This window comes from Pogonomyrmex barbatus, unplaced genomic scaffold (genome assembly GCF_055798465.1).
Source record: "Pogonomyrmex barbatus isolate J1 unplaced genomic scaffold, ASM5579846v1 scaffold7, whole genome shotgun sequence".
NCBI lineage: Eukaryota > Metazoa > Arthropoda > Insecta > Hymenoptera > Formicidae > Pogonomyrmex > Pogonomyrmex barbatus.
The window spans coordinates 2,631,135-2,645,677 of record NW_028297171.1 but is presented as its reverse complement, the minus strand read 5'-3'; the positions used below and the strand labels follow the sequence as shown (position 1 = coordinate 2,645,677).

At 34.0% G+C, this 14,543-nt stretch overlaps 4 protein-coding genes and 1 long non-coding RNA gene across 11 annotated transcripts in view; 3 read left to right on the top strand and 2 right to left on the bottom strand.

The window, feature by feature from the left end:
• Positions 1–3,032, bottom strand: part of LOC105427777 (uncharacterized) — a 53,464-nt gene extending 50,432 nt beyond the window's left edge. The window contains exons 1-5 of one of the 3 annotated variants that reach the window (XR_016140961.1): positions 2,892–3,032; positions 2,672–2,829; positions 2,170–2,574; positions 1,903–2,082; positions 826–1,094 (exon numbers count right to left, since the gene is read on the bottom strand). The gene's annotated coding sequence lies outside the window, so the exon portion shown is untranslated. Of the gene's footprint in view, positions 1–825; positions 1,095–1,902; positions 2,083–2,169; positions 2,575–2,671; positions 2,830–2,891 lie in introns of those variants that run through there. The other 2 variants (XR_016140962.1, XM_089083501.1) reach the window with 2 other exon arrangements.
• Positions 1,092–5,347, top strand: LOC148934913 (uncharacterized). The gene is made up of 3 exons (XM_089083499.1): positions 1,092–4,682; positions 4,807–4,967; positions 5,043–5,347. Exon 1 carries the CDS (start codon positions 1,520–1,522, stop codon positions 2,090–2,092), a length of 573 nt encoding a protein of 190 aa, XP_088939625.1. The 5' UTR covers positions 1,092–1,519; the 3' UTR covers positions 2,093–4,682; positions 4,807–4,967; positions 5,043–5,347.
• Positions 5,348–5,618: 271 nt separating this feature from the next.
• Positions 5,619–9,970, top strand: LOC105427778 (uncharacterized). 5 transcript variants are annotated; one of them, XR_016140993.1, is made up of 9 exons: positions 5,619–5,753; positions 6,390–6,541; positions 6,631–6,835; positions 6,907–7,110; positions 7,176–7,215; positions 8,059–8,166; positions 8,238–8,342; positions 8,636–9,130; positions 9,686–9,970. XR_016140993.1 is itself a non-coding variant. In XM_089083623.1 (7 exons), exons 3-7 carry the CDS (start codon positions 7,082–7,084, stop codon positions 9,740–9,742), a joined length of 339 nt encoding a protein of 112 aa, XP_088939749.1. In that variant the 5' UTR covers positions 5,760–6,541; positions 6,631–6,835; positions 6,907–7,081; the 3' UTR covers positions 9,743–9,970. The 5 variants fall into 5 exon arrangements, 1 of the variants encoding a protein (XP_088939749.1); XR_016140994.1 differs by lacking the exon at positions 5,619–5,753 and adding an exon at positions 5,760–5,976; XR_016140995.1 differs by lacking the exon at positions 5,619–5,753 and having other exon boundaries at positions 5,760–6,541; positions 6,727–6,835.
• On the bottom strand, positions 7,439–8,637 carry LOC148934912 (uncharacterized). Its single transcript, XR_016140996.1, has 2 exons — positions 8,368–8,637; positions 7,439–8,286 (listed from the first exon to the last, which is right to left on the bottom strand). It is a non-coding gene; the product is annotated as an uncharacterized LOC148934912 (long non-coding RNA).
• Positions 9,971–12,521: 2,551 nt separating the features above from the next.
• On the top strand, positions 12,522–14,489 carry LOC105427781 (small ubiquitin-related modifier). Its single transcript, XM_011639686.3, has 5 exons — positions 12,522–12,683; positions 12,843–12,911; positions 12,998–13,075; positions 13,449–13,520; positions 13,841–14,489. Exons 1-5 carry the CDS (start codon positions 12,669–12,671, stop codon positions 13,898–13,900), a joined length of 294 nt encoding a protein of 97 aa, XP_011637988.1. The 5' UTR covers positions 12,522–12,668; the 3' UTR covers positions 13,901–14,489.
• Positions 14,490–14,543: the final 54 nt, after the last annotated feature.

Genomic DNA, 14,543 nt, shown 5'->3' with positions numbered 1-14,543 from the left:
TAAATAAGCTAACGCGCTAAAAATCAGGCAGCCCATGATGTTGACCGATACACCAGATAAAGCGTTCGACAAGATATCGTAGAGCTATTGCCGACCACGTGCTCGGGATACTTTTATATCCTCACCATGCAAGATTTGCTGACAAAACACTCGTCCGCTATCACTCTCAAGGGCGTCTCGACAATCGACGTTACCGACGCCTTCGTGAACAAATATATTGTGTACATGGCGCACCCAAAGCGTTACGGAGGGGATGCATTTTATAAATTCGTTGATGAGAAATATCGCTCGGAAATTCCAAATTAAACACTATAAGACTCCGCGTACGGCCCCCAGTCCAATGGTTCCATCGAAAGATCGCATCATGTACTTTGGGAATATCTCAAACAATTTGTTAACAAACACAAAGACTGGGACAAAATATTAAAAATGGCTAGCTTCCCGTATAACACTAGTACATGAAGGAACACGTTTTATTCCCCATGAGCTAGTTTACGGAAACCTCACGCGAGTATCCACGAGCGATCCCGCGCAGATAGACGAGAGCAATGAAAGCTAATTCCGCCGAATACTAATTTGTCTAATAAACTGAATGAAGTACAAGTGATAGCGCATCGCAATTTAAACAGCGCAAAGCTCCAAACGATACTACGTACGAGTAAATGCATGTGAATTTAACATAGGCAATCGCGTGTATTTGCTTAAGGAACCTGTAAAAAATAAACTAGGTCCCCAATACACGGATCCGCATACTATTATAGAAGTATGTAATAACAACAATGTCAGATTAGAAATAAAAGTAGGTAAGTTGCGTACTGTACATACAGATAAGTTGGAGAAAAAAGTGGGGAGTCGGAGCTCCATCACGCGCTGCTCCCCTCCACAACCACAATCAGGATGAGAGACGAGAGGTAGTCGGCGCGCCAGTCAACCAACGACATCCAAGGATTCATCATGGAATTATAACGTAATGATCTTCATACTACTGCCGATGATGTGCTTCGGCCTCATGGACTACAACTGCGAGGGCAGCGAGCTCAACATCATCACATTGTCATTAGACATCGACACTTGCAACGTCGAGAACCTGGAACCTGAAAGCACGGAGGCATACATACAATTGATGCAATTTTTTTAACTTCAATGAGAGCATTATCGTCATACAGTGCAGAATAGAAATAGATTGCACGATTTACTACTGCGGCATGCGCACGTTTCTATTGTCTCCGACGGACGCAATACATGAAGGAGATCGAATGAGAAAGCCAGAGGATTCGTGACACCGGGACATTCTCCATTGAAACCGCAGATCGACTAAAAACTAACGTTATCAATCACAGAAATGTCATCATGGCCGATCAGTACATACTGACAGCTGTTGTTCAGGGACACAATACTCGGACGGCTTTGGCACCTGGGAAAACGTGATAATGCAGGCCGCTGAAAGTCGTGCTACGATCATTCGACACATCGTACAAATGATCGACCGATAAATCTACCATCTGAAACGCGTTGCCGAATGCAACCTAGCATCTGCATTGATTACGATGGCACAGAAACCCTTTGGAAAATTCCATCGACGGATAGCTGCCATTTTAATCAGTACGATGTTTTATATGAAAGCATGGCAACTAAGCTATCCCCAAGAATCAACCAAACAGCTCCAATAGTGTACACCGTGATGACCAAGGATACAACCTTCACATTAGCAAAAACAACTGAATTCAACCTCTGCGGATACCAGTTATACCAGACTGAGCACTCTAAGCTTATTATTCTCAAAACGCAGAGAGAGAAAATATTCAAGGCGAAGTCATGGATCTCCGTAAATAATTTAGACATTTTCGCCTACGTCAATTCAAAGTTCGTATATGTGGAGAAGCATGTAAAACGTCAACTTACCAGATTGTATCATGACATTATGGAGCAAAAATGCGCACTGCAGCGTCAGATTCTGCAGAACGCCCTCTCGCTATCCACTATTGCTCCAGATGAGATGGCTTATTGTATTATGAAGTCTCCTGGTTACACTGCCATAACCACAGGCGAAGTAATCCATATTATCCAGTGCGCCCCAGTGGACTGTAATTAAAACACACAGAAAGCTGTTACAACGAATTACCGGTGCAGGAACACATACTTTCTGCTATCACGTATAAGAATACTCACAAACGCTAGCATCCACAAGGATTGCAACGAGCTGCTATCAAACGTGTACAAGCTACATGACACTTAGTATCGAATAATTACGAAGCCTTCAGAGTTGCTTTCGTCTCCAGCCATCCAATTGCTCTCGACACCGAGCTGGAAATACATCAGTCTAGACGCGCTTGTCACGAGCGGAATTTATTTTACCGACGACCTCGACTGACTCCGAGATCATATAATGTTTTCAGTCAAGAAGCTCTTGATGCTCAATACGATTGCACGAGGATTTCTGGGCCAAATTGTGTCAGGAGGCAGCGTCTCGCTAATGAACCTCCTTGACGAGGAGGCACTCGATAAGATTGCGGAAAATGCGGGCAAGCGCCTCTGGAATGAATTTATCACCTTCGACTCCGCCAATGCAGAAGTCTTGGCGATATTTATAATAGCCAGATTAATAAAATTGGTTATTGATACTATAATACACGGTTACGCATTACACTGAATTTACGAATGGAGCATTCACCTGTTGGGAACAGTGTAATCTTCCGTAATCAACTTGTTGCACATGGGAAAGCCGATGACTAAGCCTGATTTGCCCAGCGTCGAACGTCTCATGTCAGCACTCTTCCATGGATGGACTTCCATGGATGAATCATCAACCGCATCTGCACCCGTTCTCAGCTATGAGAAGGACGAGAACAATGAGCACGTGCGTTCATTCAGTGAACTACAAAAATACTTACGCGAAGATATTGTGTGAAATAAGGTAAAGTGACAATGATTAGTGCTAGTGGGATAAGAGACATGGCAATCGCAAAATAGATTGCGCGAACAACGAACTTTCCGACGCCATGCGGAGAAATATCAGGCAGTGCACCCAACATTTCTTTTTAGGAGGGGAGGTGTTACATTTAGAAAACGAGTATCAAAAACTTTTTCGAGCTTTCCTTGAGCTCTTACGAACAGACCTAAACGCCGCCATATTAAATTTATACAACTACGATTGGCTCTTCAGCCGCGTGTTCCTCGCCGGGCGACCATCTTAGAAATTACTTTGACTAGCTAAATTCCGTTGCGTCATTATTACTTATTATTTCACCATTTTAATCTCTTAATTATTATTATTATTATATTATTATTAAATAATCACCATTGTAAATGTTGTTGTCATACTACTATATTAATCTACTTACATTAAACTATTACATTTACCTATTACTACTATTACTACTATTACTACTATTACTACTATTGTACCTTATTTTTCCCGGCATTTATTATTTTCTAATTGTAATTTTATATGTTTCCTATTATTTTTAATATTTCATTTAGCTAATTACATATTAACTCTCTTATTTGTGATACATACTACCACTTAATAAACAAACAATATATCCTATTGACCGCTTAATCGCGTAATGTATTAAATAGTATATACATATACACACACACACACACACACACACACACACACACACACATATATATATATATATATACTGCCTAGTATCCTTATAGCCTATGACCGAGCGTCGAAGGCCACTCCGCCTCACTCAGCGTCCCATCATATTAACAGTGCATAATCTATAACACATCAGCACCACGGGTGTCGCGTGTCCACGCCACCGCCATCTTGCGACGCTGCGCCATGAGCGTCAGCCATAGACATTTATATTATACACTAGACTGCTAAGGATTTTGACCAATCAGAAATATCTATGATATTCTTTCACTTCTGATTGGTCTGTTGCCTGTGCTATTCCCTGTTTCTGTTTTCTGTACTTTTTCATTGTGTCTCAGGCTTAAGTGTTCTTTAATCTAATATTCTTCTCGTCTTGTAGATATCTTGAGTGTAGTTGTAGGTAAATAAAATTGTAAGTAATCCGATAATTAAAGTAAATAAAAATTATTAAACAATTATTTGCTTAAATAAAAATTTTAACACATCTATAATAAACAGTTTAATTCTCAGTTGGCAATCATGGTCGAGTTAATCGTTGGTTAGCTTAACCGAAGATTGATGAAAGAGGTCCTAACTCCTCGGGTGGGGTTTGTTTGACCATTGCAATTGACCATCAGCCACTTATAGCGCTTGAACAGAGGAAAACCTCTTGGCACCGGCCATTGTGAATGTGGTCAATCGCAACGTGATCAAACGGGACGCTCCCAATTTTTCTATTTACTGAGTTTAAAAGTTGACCCCAAAACTTATGCATTACATAAGTGTCGGTCCACAATAATATTTAAGCTTTAAGCGTAAGAAATTGACCAATTATAATCGAATATGAAAAGAATAATCGACTATGATTGGTCAATTTCTTACGGCTTAAAAATTAAATACTTATACCCAAATAAGAAGGGAGGGTGTGCGTCACAGCGGGGCCCGACCACGAACCAGTCGTGAAAACTTGTAATTATTTTGCGAAAAAATACCACCTCAGTCAGGAATCGAACCTGGATCTCCTGCTTATCGGGCAGGCATCTTATCCTTTCGACTACCGAGGCATGTGATGATATTTATCGCAAATAACGTGGTTAGAATAACACGTCAATAATACAATGATACACACACATATATATATATATATATATATATATATATATATATATATATATATTACAATATACATATATACATGTATTCTTTCGAATCTCCAGAGCGATGTTGGTCTCTCACTCGATGGATGCAGGTCGGACTGCAACGGCGACACCCTCCAATGCCATTGGTAAATATACAAATAATCCTCCTGGAGCACGACAGGAGAGATTGCATCAAGCAAGGAAAGATTGCATCAAGCATTGTGGACCGACACTAATGGGTATTTATGACAAATGATCAGATCTCTGATCGAAAGCAGTGGTACTTAACTAATAGACTCTCTAAATTTCCCTAGATAATCCGGATCAGTGATCTCTGTCTCAGCATTGATCGGATCAATCAACATGGACCAACAAAGCATTTTTGTTGAAAAGTAATTCTCTCTTTACTTTTTTTATGAAATATTAAATAATTTTATGAAATATTAAATAATTTTACGAAATATAAAATAAAATTTGTAATAAATTTGAATTTATATATTGTAATATTTTTTTGTACTAAACATTTCTTTCTGTGAAAATAATCTATTTCAAAACTTGAAGTTATATTGAAAAAGTGCAAAGTCGCGCAAAGTTAATAAAAAAACATCTTATTAAAAAATTGTTAAATAAAAAATAGTCATTAAAATAAAAACATCAAGTTAAATGTGCAATGCATGCTTTTGCAATACCAAGTTTTTATCATTTTTTATAATTTTAATTGTTATATAATCTATGTAATCTTTTTATAGCAAATTAACTTAACACACGTTTTTATTTTATATATATTTTAAATAATCCAATAATATTTTTGTTTATCTATTTTTTTTTAATTGAAAGTAATCTTGGTCTTCTCATTAGTTTTGCGCAAGCGCGAGCTCACGGATAGACGGAGCATCTCTGTGCGTAAGTGGAGGGGGAAAATCGCCAGCGTGCTCCGGCCACAGTATATACAGTAGCGCATTCTCTCGATTTTAGCGTATCAAAATTGAACTGCACAGGCGCGCACTAAATAGATAACCAATCTTGTAACTAATTTTCTGTCACATTTCTTTCGGATTTTTCTAGCGTTCTCTGTTATTTAAATGCTTAACAAACTGGCAGGAACCAAACGTCTAACATATAGAAATAAAATCGTAGAGTTTCGTATTCTTTTTCATTCCACTTCCTTATTACTATCATGTCGTGAGAATCGAACGTATTCGGGCCATAAAAAGAAAAAGGGAAAGCGATGGGCTGGCGATCGGAAAGGTTTTATGACTGACTTTTTTTGTAATTTTTACTATCCTGTCCCTGTTTTCACTCGGAAAATACAGTTTTAAGAGTTGAAAACAGAATGCTTGGTTTGAAATATTCTGAAATAATATTTGTCTCGACTCTCGATGAAGCGGAACTCGTCCCGGCCATGTAATACGATACGCGAACGGGCTAATATGCGATCAATGTAATACGGTAAACGCTAAAGTCACGTGACTTAATATCGTATTCCATCTTTACGTGCTCTATCCAAAAAAAGTTTTTGCGCAATGGACGCTACGGTGACGTATAGTGAAACTATAATATAGATGGAGGACTTATTAGACGTTGCTATTTTTTATTTTAATTTCGGGAGGGAGGAAGATATAAATAAATGAATTGTTGATACCACATAATAATGCCCATAGAAACGAGCAATACGAAAGATTGGATTTGAATAATTTAATGCCAGAGGAATATAAAGCAAAATTCTGATTTGAAAGAGAGCACATTAGAAGACTTGCAGCTGCTCTTAACATACCTCATCAAATAAAAACGGAAAACCGTTATATCGTTTCAGGTAAATTAATTGAACTAGAGCTATGATTTATAAACTAAGCTCTAAAACGCTCATATGAAAATATAAAAATTTCTTTGAATTTTTTGTAGGTATAGAAGGTTTATGTATATAGAGACATTTAGTATATCCTAATAGATTGGCAGATCTAGAAAATGAATTTGATCTGGGTATTCCTTATCTTTCAGTAATTTCTAATACTGTAATAAGAATAATCAGCAACAAAAAGGACATTTATTAACAAATCTAAATAATCTACCATGGCTTAACAGAAATAAGCTCCAATATTATTCACAGGTGGCCTAACATAATTAAAAATATCTTAAATATTTTTGATATAATAATTGAAATGTATTATTTTTTAAAAGGCTATTTCGGCAAAAGGAATACCTGTACAAAATTGCTGAGACTTCATTGATGATACAGCACGAGTAATATGTAGACCATCTGTGAATCAACAAAAGTATTATTCTAGTCATAAACGACAACATTGTCTCAAGTATCAATCTGTATTATGTCCAGATAGTATAATAGTTAGTCTTCATGGACTCTATTCTGGTAGACGACATGATGCAAGTGTGTTTATAAACGTAGCTGATGATTAGCATGGTCATAATATGTTATATTTTCTTTACAGGCATATTCAGAGACTCGCTTTTATATCCTCAATTAAAAAGGTGTGCATCATATCCAGATGCTAATTTTATATTATACGAAGATTGTGCTTATCCTATTCTCGAACTATTGCTTAAACCATACTCGAGTAAAGTATTGACTCCTGAACAACAGATCTATAACCTAAGAATGAGCTCTTTAAGGCAAGCGGTCAAATAGGGAATAGATTTCGGTAAAATAATAACACAATTTGCATTTCTTGATTTCAAGAAAAACCAAAAGCTCTTACTTCAAGATGTAGTTTTAATGTATAAAACAGCAACAATTCTGGCGAATTGTCACATATGTTTATACAGTAGCCAAACTGCTCAATATTTTAATATTAATCCACCTACACTACTTAGAAGAATACTTACTTTGATGTTCAAAACAAATTTCTATTTATTTGTATTTATAATAAAATATATAAATATATTTTTGGAACAAATGGAAAACTTAAATTATGTCTTCGACTTCCTTATGTAACGCAATAGTATGTATTAGTATTCCGATTCAACAAAATAATAATAAAACAAAATAATAATAATTAAAAAAATAAAAAATAATTAGAACAAAATAATTAGAATTATGTTTTTGGTTTGGTGATGAGGTAATAACATTTCCATCAATTGTCTTTGCTGATTTGCTACAGCAATGCTGTGTCTTCTTTCTTCTGCTTCCAATTCTAATCTTGTTTCTGTTCTTTTCTAATTCAAATTTTTCTTTTTCAAATTGCAATTTTTCTTGTTCCAATTGTAATTTCTGTTTTAATTTCTGTTTTTCAAGTTCTATTTCTTTGCCGTGTTTTACTTCTAGAAATTGCAATGTCGAATTTCTAAGTCCGCCACGAACTTTATTTCTTATAGGAACCACTTATGAAGTTGATAAAGGCGTGGAAGATAATGCTGACGATAATCCTGACAATGATTCCGATTCTGATAATGATACTGATTCCGATGGTACTGATGATAATGGTACTGATTCTGATGAATAGCATTGATGTAAAGGTATTAAACTTGGTGATAATATAAAGTATCCATTGCAGAACATACAGAAGAAACAAAATCTTATTGTAATGTTACCGATGTTGGATACTGAAAGTGATGAAAACATTAAAGTTCATGAATCGTTTATTGAAAAGTTAAAAAATGTAAGTTCTTGAGATTCTAATTCACTTGTTGTCTCCGACGAATAAACATTTTTCGTTGCTGCATCTCTTGCTTTTATTCCTAATATCTGTAAGTTAGTTATTTTTTTTTTTTAAGATTCATATTCACGTTGCAAATCTTCTATTTCTTGAAGCAACTGCTCCTTTTCCATATATTCTTCTTCTATTTCCGATCTATTAATAATAATTAGAAGAACTTTAAAATAAATTTAACCATTATCATTTTAAGTTTGGTTTGTAATTTATATAAACATTTGGAATATTTATTTTTTCAGATTCGCACGATTTGTTTTTATCCAATTTTTAAAAAGATATTCAACGTGATCTCAGCACACAAACTAAAATTTTTTCAGTTGCTTCTCCTACACGCTCTGCAATCGTTTTCCATTTTTCTTTGTCTTCATTCTTAGGAATTTAGAGATATAACTTCTTTTAAAAATATGAGGTCATCTCCACTTGTGAACCGCAGTCACTCAGATTTCGTTACCGTGATAACGTCGACGCAATCGTAAACTTTATTTGCTTAGAAATAACGTCGCACATTATCTGGATAGCGTTATGATGAACGATGCGCATGCGCAGTTTCATTTTTCCCCTCCACATGACTTTAACGTTCACCATATCGGAAAAACGGTATTGCAAAAACTCTCTATTGATGTAATTCCCTTTATGTCCGGTGCAACGACCCGCTCCGCGACTCGCTGCCACCCGCGTAACAAACCTATCGCGGAAAAGCGTCAACAATAAACTTCGAGGAAATTTCGAGAGAAGTATCGATGTCATACCTTTTTTTAGAAAGAATTATTATACATATTATTATTATAAACAAACTTTATTACAATATAAAATAAAATTTAAGTAAAAAAAAATAAACACCCATTTTTTTATATTGATTTATCACAATTAATTAATTTATGACTATATTTTGCAATTTTAGTATCTCTATTATTTAATAATATATTATATATATATATATTAGTGTATATATATATATATATATATATGTATATATACTAATAAACTACTTTATATTATATATATTATAGATTTTCAGTATTTGCATTGAATATTGAAACACAATTTGTAATAATTTATAATAAATTAAACAACAATGTCGCATTCACTGAGAAACACCGGTTAACCTAACTTAACTTTAATTACTTACAATAGATTGCGGGCCTACGAAGTCAAATAAATATGCGACAAGCAAATACGAATAAATATTACAATATATATTTACTGGTCTTTTATTCATGTTTCAGCTTTTGGGTTTATAACACTTTTTAAACACTTAAAACTATATTATATTGCACGTTTTGTTGCAGATAACAATGGCCGCTTTCAACAGGAAAAACAGCTTAGCAAATGTTGTAATTCTTTAATATGATTGATTCTTGTCCTTAGATCCTCACAATTCTAAATGTATAGACCAAAATAGCGAAGATTCTTAAAAGTTGTAAAAGTTTTTTTGTATTAAACGTAATGTGATCACGCACGTAAATTTAAATATCAACATCAGCTGTACAAAATCTTTAGTAATATCATAATAAACGCAATTATGACCTAAACATTTGAAAAATGTAGAAATAACAATACACATTATGAAATAACATCGAGAATATGTTTAATAAAATAACCAAGCAAGACAAATTATCTCATCATAATGCCGTCATTTTGATGTCAACGTGACATTGATCGAGTTTTTCCTAATACTAGAATTATAATTTAAATATTCATTTCCATATTTTTCTATAATGTTTTCTATAATGTATCGCGCGTAACCTCTAGTATCAATTTTTCGTCATATTGAATTATTTCCTTGACACATTTCCATGACGACAAACAACAGTTTTGACGTCATATTAACATCATTTTGATTAAGTTGTTTTCATTGGGTGGGCTGAGATAATACGGTAATTTTTAAAAATTAATAACTCATTAATTATTGCGAAACTTGAAAAATGATAAAGAATTTTTCGATTCAGTTTAGTCCGCTCTACGCACGAAATTAATCCCATTAGGTCTGGGACACCCTGTATACAAACACACACACACATACACACACACACACACACACACACATTTCTTTGTGCAGTTTTTCTTCGACTAATCCTCGGTGATCTTATTTCTGGGCAAAAGGCACAAAAATTCAAATTCTTAGTGATATTTGAAAATTACAGATAAATATAACAAGATACAATATAACTCTGTCTTTTCCGATTTTCCTATAATTCCATAAATTTGTGTATTTGCATGTATAGAATAGATTTTGATAAGGAAAATAGCTCGTCTCGTTTTCTTTTTTCAAAGTTTTTTATATTTAAACTTCAATCCATATAAAAAAATAAAAAAGATATAAATTTTGAATTATAAATTATTCGACCTCTTTTATAATTTAAATTATATAAAAAAATAATTTGTTTTTAATTAATTAATTAAAGCAAGGAATATAATAAATATGCGACCATATATTATCATCAAATCATCATTTTCTAATTTATCAAAAAACTTGGAAAATAAAAAAACACTATCTATAATTTTTTATGCGCGAAAATGAAACCACTGGACGTTTCTCTAGCAATTTCTCTTGTTTCCTTCTTGTATTTCGATTCCTGATTCCTGGTTCGTATCTTCTCTGGATGTTCCTCCTGCTCAGCCTTGACTTCAAATTCTCGCTCCGATTCCAGGTACAAAGAAATGTGTGTGTGTGTGTGTGTGTGTGTGTGTGTGTGTGTGTGTGTGTGTGTGTGTGTGTGTGTGTGTACCTATCATATAACTTTGTCCTTACAATGAAAACTTGAAAAATGCAAATTTTTATTATTAAAAATAATGAAAAAAAATTTTCCATTTTTCACATTTTCGTTCTAGGGAAAAAGTTACATGATCAATATCATGGGTGCGTTCCTTTATTCACTCCGAGTACTGTCAGTACTACGAATAACGTTCCGATATAGAAAGTAGTGCACTCCGAAAGTACTGCCTTGAATATTATCGATCATTGATTTTTGACGTACTTTCTGTTGCGACTACTGCAACCAGCGAGGTAAAGCAGTTAGAGCACAAAGATAGCTGCTTCCATGGAGACTGAAATAACATTGATTGATGCTGAAGAAAATAAAGCGTATAATATGAAATAATATAATATAATGAAATTATTATGATATTATATTATATTATGAAATTATTTATTATTATTAATTATTTTTTATTATTGTTATTATTAATATTAATATTATTATTAATTATTTTATATATATTATATTTAATATATATATTATATATAATATATTAAATATAATATATATAATAAAATTATATTTTTTTTAATATTACATATGCCAGCTATTTTCAATTGAAACTTGAAAACGTACTGCAGCTGCGTTCCATTTTATAATCTTGAAGCAGTTCGAAAATGCACGAAACTAAAACGGAACGATAGCCGCAGTAGCCACTTCCATTACGTCATAGCATGAGTACTCGGAGTAAATAAAGGAACGCACCCCCTGGGAGTCAATTATGTAACTTTACGTGAAATTTTTCATTTTTCATTTTTCACTTTTTACTTTTCATTTTTCACACCTTGACATTTCACGTAAAACTTTTCACGTACAGCGATTATGTATGTAGCTTGGATGCGTGGAAAGTGAAATCATGAAACATATTTTATAGATTTTATAACTGAATTAATGAAAATTATTTTATTGGTACACTATTATATACATCTTTTAATAACCAATTGTATATGTACTACATACACTTAATCCTAATGTAGCCCTAATATTCTCTAATTCCGAAACATATTTATTAATTCCCTAGATTTCCGCCGCCAAGGTACATGGCGAAAAAGTTCACGTGAAAAATTTCCGTCGCCAAGGTACATGGCGAAAATGTGAAAAATTTCACATTTTCACGTTTGAGAGAGTTACATGATCCCGTAAAATCGTATATGATCATAAGTTCATGTGAAACTTTTCACTTTTCACGTTTTCGCCTTAGGGGAAAAGTTACATGATCGACTCCCTGAATCTTATACATTTACAAATTTGCCCGCTATATTATTCTTTTATTTCTCATCGATTTTTCTCTAGTTACTGAAATTTCTCTAGGAAATCCTTACAATCCTAACCGTACTTCACGACAGGAAAAACAGATGAGTTTGCGAACGGCCTGACCGTTACGGTTTTTCGCTCCCGGCACAAGAAGCGAATAGACTGTGAGACTGACAAAAGCGCGGCGCCATATTGCGAGCTTGTGTTTGGTTAACATTTCTGGCGCGTGGTGAAGAAGCTTGTAATTTAATTGATAGCGATGTCCGACAATCAGGTAAGCAGATCCGGTGAGCGCGATCGGCCATCCCCGCGTCCTCGCTTCGCCGCGGACGCAGCCGCGAGCCTATCCGGCAGCGGTCGGGTCCCCGATCTCTCCGCACCGCATCTCGTCGTGAGTTTGAACTAGCGCTCTAACCTTGCTGTGTGCCACTAGGAACAGAAACCCGAAGCCGGTCCAGGCGATGCGAATTCAGAGTACATCAAGCTCAAAGTTGTTGGAAACGTAAGCATACTGAACGATGCATACTGAAAAGTCACCTTTCTACTGCTAGTGTCTGCGTGAGTGAAAAGTGTCTGTTTTTGTTCCAGGACAGCAACGAAATTCACTTTAGGGTAAAGATGACCACTCAAATGGGTAAGCTGAAAAAGTCCTACAGCGATCGCGTGGTAAGTTCATTTGATATTTTGCACACTTTTTCATGTTTTGTCCTTGCATTTGTATAGAATTTTGTAAAAATAACATAAGAATATAAATTGATCATAGTACTAACAGATAGAGGTCTGAATTGTTTGTTTTGATTTAGTGATGCATTTCTAAAAATTTCAATCATTGGAATCTCAATCTCAAATCTTCAAAGTTATTAATTTTTATTTGATAATTTTCTTATAATTCTGTCAACTAAATGATAAATAGAAGATTATTAGTCTAGTTCATAATATAGCTTGTTGAATTTTTCTTCAGTAGATTACAAAATATGTTTGTTGATATTTATTTGAATGCTCATATGATTTTCTTGGTAAAAATTTTGTTTTTATTTAGGGTGTACCTATGACATCGCTTAGGTTTCTCTTTGATGGCAAAAGAATCAATGATGATGAAACACCAAAGCAGGTAAATTGATTTTACATTTTTGACTTGGAATCAATGGAAAAATAGATTAAAGCTTTAAAATTTTATTTTTAAAAAAGATTTTAATTTATAGTGAGTTATAAATTGGATAATTTATTATGAACATTTTTGTTAGATATCCTTCATACTTTGAAAAAGAGATAAACTTTTATTTAGAGAGTTAAATATAGAAAAAAAATACTAATCAGAAATTGTTTATATTTATTGTATTTATATTTATTCTATATATATTTATTGTATATATATTTATTAACGTTTTTAATTAGTATCGAATATATCCTTAAAGTCAACATTTCTTTCAGCTTGAAATGGAGAACGACGATGTCATTGAAGTATATCAAGAACAAACAGGTGGTCGTTAACCAAGTTAGGAAGAGGAGGATCATTTCGTTCTAATATTTTATAAAGTGAAAGTGACTATTATAACAAGACAAAAAGGACAAGTTTATATAAGTATACATTCATACACACATACACATAGTACACGCATACATACACATTACACATATAAACATATACACATATACAAATGATAAAACAAAATGTAATTTCTTGACTTCACGTATAATATTGTAAAACATGTTGTCTTACATTCCTGTACTAAGGCGAATCGTCGCCCGGGGAGATTGGAGCAGTGAATCCCCGGGACGTTTTGTAAAACACGCGTGTTAATAGTCACGCCTTAACATTTACATACTACGTGTCCGTTTTCGTATGTCGTCAGGGCAATTCTCAAATAGAATAATTCAACTGTGCGCCATTATAAATGCGTTTGACATTCGCAAGCTCCTCGTCCATTTGAACTTGTCCCCAGAAATCTCACATTTTTCTTTATTTCTCTCTTCTTTCTCTCTGTTTCTCTTTTCATATTTCATGAATACAGGAAATGATGTGTATATGATATAACGAAATTGTTATGTTTAAGGTACAATAAAAATAGTAATTATGAAATTTTTTTCTTTGAATAACTGTAACAGTAATAGGAAATTTATATCATACAGTCAT